Below are 11,880 nucleotides of genomic sequence, written 5' to 3'. Positions count from 1 at the left end.
CTCATGTCCTGTTTGGATTTGTATGCTTTTTGAGATTTTTGTTGAATAGAAACACTCTGATATTCTTTCATGGCTACCGCAATGTTGAAGTGCATATAATGAGCTCTAGAATGTCATGCATAGTCCTCGTCTTTATTAATTTGGTATTATTAATTTTGAATGCTTTGAAATGTTTGAAATGGCTCTGTTAATTTGGTACTGTTAATGCTTTGAAATGTTTCAAATGGTGTCATTACTACTTCAACTTTGAATGCTTTGAAATGTTGTCGCTTTCACTTGCTCCTTTCTTTCCAAACAATATATAATTTGGTCTCACGTGGTTCTTTGCTTTCACTTGTCTCTCTCCTCCACCTTCCATTGTCCAACTTTCAAGCAAATCGTTGGAATTCTAGGATCTTTTGAAGATTAACATGCAACTGTCGAATATTTATGGTTATATGTCTACCTTAAAAGATGTTTTATAAATTGTTTTCATTCATTAAAAAAACCAGGTTATGCTTATGATTGCAAATTGCATGTGAGCACATACATATTTTTTGTACTTGGATATCATATGTTATATTCCTTTGTCCCCAAAACCATTAATGAGTACTATATAATTTAAAAGGGCATCAAACTTTAGTACCAATTCTTGTATTAAAAGGAAATTCATGGACGAATGTTGTTAGCAATATATAATTTGGTACTTGTGTTTTTCTTTTTTTAATCTATTATTTGTATTTGATAAATATTTTGATACTTAAAGATAATGGTGTACCAATTCTTCGTTATAATTTAGAAAGGACATCAAACTTTAGTACCAATTCTTGTATTAATATCAATTATGATAAAATTGCACGATTTTGATACTTTCAAAGATCTCGTTCAAATTTAATCATTATTAAAATAAATTGTGCTAACTTTAAGCTGAAATAAAAATTTTATTTATGTTATTTAAGGTATATTAAAATATAATTAAAATCATTTTGATTATATAATATTTTTAATTGAAATATAATTAAAATCATTTTGATTATATAATATTTTAATTGAAATATAATTAAAATCATTTTGATTATATAATCTTTAATATAAAACTATACATTTTGATGGAAAATATAAATAAAACATGGCATAACAATTAAAAGTTAATATTAATAGAAAAACATATTTATTAATGATATTAATAATTCAAATTTTTTTCCATAATATTTTTTACCTGTGTGTTATAAATTATTTATTACTTATGGAGTGTTTACCTCTTTATTATTATTTGATTACAAAATATTATCATTTTATTTATCTTTAAAATATTAAATTTGTTAATAGCTATCAATCATTTATGCAAATTTTTACTAATAATTTTACTAAATAAAAATAAACACGTGCCATCTTGATTCTTTTAGATTCAATGTTCCTTCCTGTAATTTCTTATAAGCATTTTTGTTTGAGAAGCAACTTGTCAAGTTATCCCCCATATAATCATATCAACTCCCCCTGCCATTAATAACCTATTTGCTTTCACTTTTAATTTGTTTGTCTCTCAATTATTTTTATAAAATTTAATTTGCATCTTCAATTCTTTGATAGTTTGTTGAAAATTGATATTAACCCAAACCAGTATATAATGTGTAATTGCAACTTCAACTCTTTGATAGTGTGTTCTAATTTGAATATGTTGCAGTAATGGCTCGTCTGCCTTTAATTGCACAAAGTGTGAGGCGAAAAAGAATTGGTATTGCATTGACATTATGTTTGCTACATAATTTTATTCGAACCCATATGAGTATTGATCCAATTGAAGCGGAGGTGGGAGAAGGATTACCTACTAATGTGGTAGATGACGCTGAACCGAATATCACAAATATTCATCCATCGGATGCTTGGGCTACTTGGAGGATGGAACTAGCCACCCAAATGTTCGATAAATGGCAAGCATCTAGAAATTAGTTAGGTTTAGGGACAAATTGAGTTTGAATTGATTTGTTGATGTTATTTTATGTATCTAGTTTATGAAACTTTGGTGGTCTTTGATTAAAATTTTGTATTGTACTAAACTTTGTTGAATTATAATTTAATTATCTTTTCATTCAAAGATGTGTTATAAATTTAAATTTAGTATTGAACTACATGAAATATTATAAACCTGCTCAACTTTTTATTCATGATATTCAAAATAGTAAAATAATGTTAATTTGTTTTTTTTCTTAAGAACAATATGTCGTGTTCCACCAACGGTGCTTCTTCTCAAGCTTCTCGAGGAGCAAAAGAAAATGGGTTCGAGAAGAGGATGCACCTTGGTTTCTTGCATGGTGGATTTGCACAATGTAGGAACATTTAATGTCGATACGGATTCAAAGCCGGTTATTTGAACGAGCTAGAGAAAATGCTAGAAAAGGCTTTACCAACAAAGAATGTTGAAGGCGAAACCAAACATTGAATCCGGATTAGGTGCCTAAAACGGAATGGTCGATCGTCTCGACATGCTTAATGGCCAAAACAACGATGGTTTTGGTTGGGACGAGCATAAGCGACTCGTTGTTCTTTGAAGATGCGATTTGGGAATCCTATGTAAAGGTAAAATGTATTTTAAGTATTTATTTATTTTTTACAAATCTTATAACTAATATGATTTCCTCATTTTTTAGAGTCACAAAGAAGCCTCTCGATTCGGACATCGTACTTTCCTTACTACAACCACTTCTGCGATATATGCAAGAGACCAAGGCGATCGGGAAAGACGCTCAAACAATTCTTGATGTTCTTGAGGAAATACATCTTGAGGATGAACGTACTACGATATATGAATGAAGAGAAACACATTCTATGAGTGCGAAGTGACACGTGTTTAGACGACATGGATGTCTCTCGATATGATCCGCGAAGAGATAGAGACCAAGGGGTTCATCATCTTCAAACAAGAGAAAGAAGAAATCGATGCTCGTGATAGTGTGTATGCTTCATTTGAGGAGGCGCCACCTTGTTGGGGAAAAATCGAGGCCGTTGGCGATAGAATCGATGAGTATTGCCTCCGGGTGGTAGTTCAAAGAAGTCCGAAGAAAAGATGGAAGAGAATGCTTCAAATTTATATTCACCTTATGGTCAATTGAAGGTTTAACCGATGATCGGTATGATGCTTTGAGTAAAATTCCGATCATCCAACTCAAATGATCGTTTTCTTGATTTACCTTCATTTGTCTGATTGGAATGGGTCAAGATTTCTTTCTCACCATTAAATATCGGTGTTCAAACTTTTGATGTTGTATAACTTTTGAACATATGGATTGTGATGTACAATGCAAATTTTCATCTAACTTTTCTTAGTATAAGTTAATATAAGAATATTAATTATTAAGAATATTATGATTTGAGTAAATTAATATAAGAATATTAATTATTAAGAATTTTATTAAATTATATTGTTCAATTAAAATATATTTAATCATATATTATGTTAATTTATATTTTACAAGATCATATATTATGATTTCATAAATTAATATAAAGAATATTAATTATTAAGAATTTTTAAATTATATAGTTTAATTAAAATTTATTTAATAATAATTATGTTAATTTATATTTTACAATATCATATATTATGATGTGAGTAAATTAATATAAAGAATATTAATTATTAAGAATTTTTTAAATTATATAGTTTAATTAAAATTTATTTAATAATAAATTATGTTAATTTATATTTTACAGATATCATATATTATGATTTGAGTAAATTAATATAAAGAATATTAATTATTAAGAATTTTATTAAATTATATAGTTTAATTAAAATTTATTTAATAATAATTATGTTAATTTATATTTTACAAGATCATATATTATGATTTCAAAAATTAATATAAAGAATATTAATTATTAAGAATTTTTTAATTATATATTTTAATTAAAATATATTTAATAATAATTATGTTTAAATATGATTAAATTATTTATTATTGATAATAATAATCTTATTAAAATTTAAATAACAATAACAATAATCATTTACCAAAACAAATTTATGCTAAGGGTATTCTAGTCATTTTAGTTTTTTCCATTATCTATTACACCTCTATTCCATTCAACCAAACACAAGATTCTTATTACGCCTATTTAATTACATTCAACCAAACAGTGGATTAGCTATTACACCTCTAATCCAATACACCTCTAATCCAATACAGCGAACCAAACGCACCCTAAATATAAAATCCTAAATCTTACCCAACATTGTAACCTCAACTCTAAACCTTAATTAAAAATCCTCATGACTTTTCTCTTGGCTTTTTGCCCCCGTAAAGAATTTTCGTTTTGAATTCTCATCTATTTTTACCAACAAGTACGGAGTTTATATCAACTTTAAAATGATGTCATATCATTCGTAGCAAAACCCAAAAGAATGGGATTTGAAAGATGAGCGCAGTGCGCACCCAGTGGGCTTCACCTGGTTGCCTTCATTCTCCACGTTTCTCGACAAGGTCAGTTAAGATTGCAGTTTGCGTGAAATTTCCTGCAACTATAAAAACTCTCTTACTCAAACAAAGCTTTGCCTTAACTCGCCTTCTCAACCCGCCCCACTCGCTTTCAATGTCTTTCTCCAGCTCCAGGTAAATTCACTCATCCTTCTCAAATTGGGATCTAAAGAAGCGAAGCTCTTCCTTTTTGGGGGTTTAATAAATTTATGTTAAATTACATTTACAGCTGCATGGATGGATCTTATGCTGAGATTGTGGTGGTGCGACATGGAGAAACCGAGTGGAATGCTGATGGAAGAATTCAGGTTTCGATTTCTCCAAAAAGATTAAAATTTGTTTAGAAATATATTTATTCGTTTTTGTTATATTTTGGAATTTGGGATTAGACATAAAAGCCAATTGATGTACTTATTTTAACCATGTTTTGCAAGTTCGATTCATAATTGATTAATGGTACTTTGTTTTGAGATTCTGAATATGAAGTAAATGTTACACATTTTATGTGGTACTACAATTTGGGGATTTCAGCATTTGATCAAGCAGGAAAGAAAATTAAAGGTATTTAGCTGCTTCATAGGAGCTTACCCCGGTTATATCTTATATGGATAGACGAAGTGTATAAGATATCTAGCACTTAAAAAACACAGATTGTTTATTATCGGTATCTGTATAATGAAATTCGTATGATAGAATGCAAGATGCTGAACATAATCAGGTTGCTGAATCGTTTTAGTTTACCTCTTATACATGTTGATCCTTCCGCTTTTTGAATGGATGCCCTGTCTGATGTATCAGTGTATATTTCTACTCTGATTAGTTTAATTTATCTTGTGATAGGGGCACCTGGATGTGGAATTAAATGAAGCTGGGAAACAGCAAGCAGCTTTAGTATGTTACTTACAATATATCTTTTTGCTCACATGACATATATTCACTGATGTTGATGCTGTAAGCTCATTCTTTGTCCTCTGCCTTTCACTTGTAGGTGGCTGATCGTTTATCAAAAGAGCCTAAGATATCCGCTGTATATTCATCTGATTTAAAGCGAGCCCTTGTGACAGCTGAGACAATTGCAGCTAAGTGTGGTGGGTTAGAGGTATGAATCTCAAAGCAATGACTATTGGAGTTAGATATGTTAAAATATATGTTTTACTGTTGTAAAGGCAGTGGTTTAGAATTCTGTGTTTCAAGTTTTTCATGAAATAGAAGTTGCCTATAGCTTGGAAGAGTTTGGCATTCTATGTCGAGATTTTTTTTAATCTTTTTCATTGGATGCAAACCAGGTTATAACAGATCCAGACCTAAGGGAGCGGAATTTAGGGGAACTACAAGGCCTTGTATTTCGTGAAGCAGCCAAATTTAGTCCCAAAGCTCACAAGGCCTTTTTATCACACAGAACAGATCAAGATATACCAGTAAGTTGGGATTGATTTTAACTTGAAAGACAACATTTCTGAATCTTGAAAGGAAGTTGTTGCTCTGGCTTTGTTAAAACTAGCACATGTTCTCTATTTAAATCAGCTACATGTTAGCGAGACAATTTCTGGCTTTGGCTTTTATAATATTGAATATAATTTGCTGAATTATGTTTAAGTAACAATCATCATTTGAAGCATGGATCTATAACATATAAGTCTCAAGTTAAACATCACAACTTCTGGTCAAGACAGAAGGCCTTAGTTTTCAATAACACGCTAAGGATGGAATGGATCAAATTGAATCTACTTTTTGTTTTCTTGATTTTGTGACTACCATCCTCTCCCTTCCTTGATTTATATTATGTTTAGGTGCCTAATCTGATTCAGTTAATATTCAGGGTGGTGGAGAAAGCCTTGGCCACCTCTTTCAGCGCTGCACATCTTCATTGCAGAGAATTGGCAACAAGCATAAAGGTATGCCGGATCATTTGTCAAAGGGTAACCCTTGAATCATAGGTGTATGGTTTATGGACAGTGTGTTGTTATTATTTGTGTATCTTTAATACGCTTTGAAACTTCAGTGCATTCTATAATAACCAGGTGTTTTTGCTGTAAATATCTGAACCATATATCTTTGAACAACTTTATTTTCTTATTTGCCTGTAGATTGCCCTCTATTACCTTATAACATCACCTGGACTAATTTTGGGTTCAAATATCTGAATTGTTGCTTTTCTCTGTGATAGGAGAGCGAGTTGTTGTGGTTTCCCATGGTGGTGTCATTAGATCCCTCTACAAGCGTGCTTGCCCAAATGGGAAGTCTGGAGGAAAGGTGCTTAATACATCTGTAAACATATTTCACTTGTGTGATGAGGAATGGACCATAAAATCCTGGGGTGATGTTAGTCATCTCCAACAAACAGGATATCTGGAGTCGGGTTTCGGAGGGGACAAAACATCTGGTTAGTTTGTTATAGTTGATACTTGATATGCCATAGTATTGTTTTAGGCAGCAGCATGGGTTATGTCTCTTCTTAATAAGATTCTGGAGCAGCTCCTGCATAAGCATTTATTAGTGAGGCAACTTTTATTTTAATTACCATCTGAAAGACGTGTGTTTTCCAACTATAGCATGTTAGTATAGGATCAACTATACTAAGTCTAGGGTCTTTGACCAAACATTTTCTTGAAAGTAGTATGGCATTTCTATTAAGCATCCTCCCTTATTACAAGGTCAGGTAATACCTCTGGGTAATCAAAACCAAAGTAAACAGTTTCATCACAATCATGCGCCCGTTTAGCTAAACGGTGCGCAACATGATTATTGGTTTTCAAGGGGAAAAAAAAAAAAAACTCAATAGGCTTAATTCACGAGTTAGCCCTAAATCTCTTGAAGTATATCCATTCTTCCATTTTGATATCCAAATTTTTTTTGTCTCAATTTGGTATCTAAAGTATCAATTTTCTCTATTTTTGGTTCATTTTGTAATGGATGTTTAAAAAAAATTGTTAGGCAACTTTGGCCAATTAAAAAGTGTCATGTGGCATGTTTTGGCCAATGAAAAGTCTTGTGATAATTAAGTTTATTTAAAATAAAATATTAAATTTAAATTAAAAATAAAAAATTATAATATTAAATATTTAAATATTAAAAATGTATTGATCGATTGTTGACTAGTTATGTAGCGTTATTAGAACACGTCATATGTCCTTTTTTAAATTTTTTAGTATTATATATTATATTGATTAAAAATGTAAAAATCATATATAATATATATAAAATATTTAAAAGTTTAAAAATATTTTTATAAAATTCTAAAATATATAATTATAAATTTAAAAGTCAAAATAATATATAAAAATTGAAAAATGTTATAAACATTGTATTTAAATTTCAAGTAATTGCAAAAAAAAACTTGAAATTTAAATATTTTTAGAATTTTAGAATTATATATTTTAGAATTTTATAAAAAAATATTTTAAACCTTTCTTAAAAATATTATTTTTACAATTTTTAATAATTTTTACAATTTTTACTTTTTAAATAATATTATTAGTTTCAACTAATTTCTTTCCAATTATCGTATTTTGTGAATTTTTTTATAATTTTTAATAAATTATAATTTTTTCTAGATTATATATATTTAAATTTTTATACATTTTATATATTTTTAATATGTATATATATTTAATAAAAGAAAATATTCTTTTACATAAAGGTACCACGTGGCGTGTTGTGATTGGCTATAAGAATTTTTTTTAATGTCTGTAAAAAAATGGACTAAAAAAATATAACGGAGGCATACATTAGGTACCGAATTGGGAAGTGAGTGTACTTTAGGTATCAAATTAGGACAAAAAAAAGTTTAAGTATCAAAGTGGAAAAACAAGTATACTTTAAGAGCCAAATCGTGAATTAAGCCTTTAAAATAAGAATGTTAAGTATGGACAAGTCATGATCACAAGAATAATGACTATTAACCACTAACCACATCAATGGACTCGCCATCAATCATAATGTTAGAGTAGCATCTATTCTTAGCAAACTTGAGTGTCAAAGTGAAGATCTTACCCTTTATTAGATTTGCAAAATAAACTCTTCTAATTGGTTTTGCAACACCCCCAAGAACAAAGCCATCTGTAACGTTGTTGGCTACCACAACCACACCATCACTATATAACTCATGAGGTAAGCACTATCCACATTAAGCATGATAGGATGCTTAATAGAAGGAGCTCACTTTATATGATGTGGACATTGAGGTAAAATAGGCTCACAAGCAAAGTTGTGTAAACACAAATTTAGTCTTTCCCTGCATCACATACTCATTATACATATTTCAAATTTATCAAAGTAATACAATAAAGCTAGAGAAACCATGAATATCCTCATAGCTTTTTCAAGCCAATTAATGTAACATGTATAATGATCATCTAGAAAACTCATGCAAACCCCGATAATTGGGACCTCCTTAGCATAAAAGTTATCCTTAATAGCATGCAAGATATCCTTTGAAACATTCCCACATCTTTTGCAAGTGGGATGTTCGACAAAAATGTTGATGCAATCTTGGATGTTGTAGGTAAGGTTCCATGACCAACTCTCCACTCAAAGAGTTTAATCTTCAAAAGAGTCTTAATTTTCCAAATAGAATGTCAAAACTCTCTATGATGACTTGCATCCAAATCATTAATAAGAAACTACTTATACTCATAATGTGTCATGTACATCCTAGTGTTAACATGTCCCCAAACCAAAACATCATTCAGAGGAACAAAAGAAATCAACATTTGTAAAATGGACTGTGCATCAATATCGAAAAAGAAATGTTACACACCACGTCCCAATCCCAAGATAAAGCGTTGTTGACCATAAAGTCTTTGACCTAAACAACCGACCACTTCTGAGGTTCACTAGAATCTAAAAACTCAATAGGTCTTGAGGCACTCTACCTATCTTCAAAAACCCAAATTTGACTATCATTGTCAAGCTTTCAAAAGTAGCCTAATGAGAGTGCATCAATAGCTTGTGAAATATCTAACCAAACTTGAATTTGTATAATGGGATTGAATTTCAAAAATGGTACATGAAATGATATAGATTAGTAATCTTATTATGGATTTAGTGTTTCAACAAGGAAGAAAATAATGAGGAGAATTTGATGGAGATAGGAGTGTCAATTCACTTGTTGCAGGTGGAGAGCTGGAGTTCAAGTGTATAAGGAGGAGAAAATAGAAGGGGACTTAGGCTTACACTTTGGTTTTTCTTAGGAAGAAGGAGAAAATCCCTAGTTTGTTGTGCTCCAGAGTATATATAGAAGTTACCCTCTTGTCCCATGATGCCATGTGGTCAACAATACAAGGGTAGGTATGACTGTGTCGTTGGCCAGGTGGCAAGGCCGTTATAGGTTAATTATCGCCATATAGTGTATTGTGTGGTCCTGCTTTAACATTTTCCTTGGTGATGTTGTATGAGGTAGTTGTGTTTCAGTAGTCCCCATGAAGGGTACACATCGAATGGCCCCTTAATGGTCCTTATGGAGGTATGCAGTGAATTACTTTTGAGTTGGTTCAACCATGATACATGGAGGATCCCTACGGACAATCTTGGGCAAAGGGTCGTCGCGGATGGTTCCTAATGAAGTGTTGCATGTGGATTATTCTCAAGGAGAAGTCATTTGTAAATTTTTTCATATTTTGCCACGTGTCTTGCTCTTGTAATGTGTTAAACTTGTGTGACCCAAATCCCGTTTGATCCGGGCTGAAAAGTTCGGGATGTAACTCACTTGTTATAAAAATAAAACAAAGAGAAAATTAGGGATTTGTGGTAAGCTACGGCCTCAAGCCTCCGCGATACGGACATTGCCGCACAAGTTGAATCCATATAGGACTTCTTCTATTAGATGTTGATTACAAAAAGTGTGCATAGTTGAAAACCTCTTGTTTTCTTGTTTTTCAATATTAGTGAATATCTCCTTCTCTGTCCATGATTTTTCCTGATAAAAGGTTTTTCACGTAAAATCTGTGTGTTTTTATTTTCTTTCTTATTGATTTGTGATCATTCCTACTGCCATTATCGACGTATATTATAACAAATCGGTATCAAAACATTCAGGTTGCTTGTAACGATCACGATAATGGCGACATTGAAGAATGATATTTTGTTGTTGGATCGCAACATTAGATTCACGTTGTGACAAGTAAAGATGTAGACAATTCTTGTGCAAATGGATTTGAACGATGTCTTGCTAAGGTTAGATAAGATGCTTTCGATATTGATGCTTGAAGAAAAGCAGTTTAAGGATCGAAAGGCCCTATTGCAATTACATCTGCATTTACCGAATGAAATCTTACAGGACGTGTTGAAGGAGAAGATCGTTGTTACGCTATGGTTGAAGTTGGGGCAACTATGCATGTCGAAAACCCTAACTAGTAAGTTGCATATGAAGTAACGTCTTTATTCTCATCGTTTGGCAGAAAGTTCATCTTTGGTGGAAGACTTAATTGTCTTTAAAGAAATTTTCTCATATTTAGAGACTATGGAGGTTAACTATAATAAAAAAAGATTTAGGGTTAATTCTGTTTTATTCGTTGCCCTATTTTTTTCAACCTTTAGGGATACAATTTTGTATAGTCGTAAATCTCTCACAGTTGATGAAGTATGACAAAATGAAACATCTTGTGGTTGGATTCAACTCTCAGAGAAAGGGTCTCGTTGTTCGTAGGAGAGAATAATGAAATTCTGGTGATAATTGTGGAAGGGCACAAGAATGAAATCCCGGCAGTAAAGTTAAGGGTAGATTGAAATATTCAAACAAAGCTAAAACTTGTAATTTTAGTAAAAAGAAAAGGCACATTAAGACTGAGTGCTATAAGTTGAAGAATAAGATCAAAAGGGAAGCAACGAATCAAATAGGAAAACAATCGAAAAAATCTGGTAAAGTTGATGTAGTAGAAAACTATAGTGATGGTGAACTCCTAGTTGCTTCTATTGGCAACTCTAAAGTAAGCGAGGAGTGGATCTTCGATTCTGGTTGCACTTTTCATATGTGTATCAGCTAAGATTGATTTACAACATATGAAACAACGTTTAAATGTGTTTTCTTTATGGGAAATATGCTTAATGTGAATTGTATGTATTGGCACAATTAAAATTAAGATGTTCGATAGAGTCATCAAAACATTTGGTGACGTACGAAATGGACCAAAAATGAAGAGAAATTTAATTTCGTTGAGTACTCTTAATTTAAAAGGGTACAGGTACATAATTGAAAAGTGGAGTTTTAAAGATTAACAATAGTTCTTTCGTCATGATGAAAAGGCTAAGAAATATTGTCAAGTTATATGTTTTACAGGGTTTAACAGTTACAGGTGATGCAGCCGTTGCTTCCTCTTCCTTATCAGATGATGATGTTACTAGATTTTAGCATATGCATATAGGACACACGAGTGAGAACAACATGGTAGAATTAAGTAAAAGAGGACTTCTTGATGGACAAGGCATT

At 31.3% G+C, this 11,880-nt stretch overlaps 1 protein-coding gene across 2 annotated transcripts; it reads left to right on the top strand.

The window, feature by feature from the left end:
• Positions 1-4,355: 4,355 nt before the first annotated feature.
• On the top strand, positions 4,356-7,088 carry LOC105803890 (phosphoglycerate mutase-like protein 4). 2 transcript variants are annotated; one of them, XM_052623071.1, is made up of 8 exons: positions 4,356-4,589; positions 4,684-4,762; positions 4,986-5,015; positions 5,295-5,345; positions 5,443-5,553; positions 5,741-5,872; positions 6,274-6,349; positions 6,622-7,088. In XM_052623071.1, exons 1-8 carry the CDS (start codon positions 4,396-4,398, stop codon positions 6,840-6,842), a joined length of 894 nt encoding a protein of 297 aa, XP_052479031.1. In that variant the 5' UTR covers positions 4,356-4,395; the 3' UTR covers positions 6,843-7,088. The 2 variants fall into 2 exon arrangements, with proteins under 2 accessions (XP_052479031.1, XP_012491767.1); XM_012636313.2 differs by lacking the exon at positions 4,986-5,015 and having other exon boundaries at positions 4,358-4,589.
• Positions 7,089-11,880: the final 4,792 nt, after the last annotated feature.

The sequence above is a fragment of the Gossypium raimondii genome, chromosome 11 (genome assembly GCF_025698545.1).
Source record: "Gossypium raimondii isolate GPD5lz chromosome 11, ASM2569854v1, whole genome shotgun sequence".
Lineage (NCBI taxonomy): Eukaryota > Viridiplantae > Streptophyta > Magnoliopsida > Malvales > Malvaceae > Gossypium > Gossypium raimondii.
This window is presented reverse-complemented; position numbering and strand designations above follow the sequence as displayed.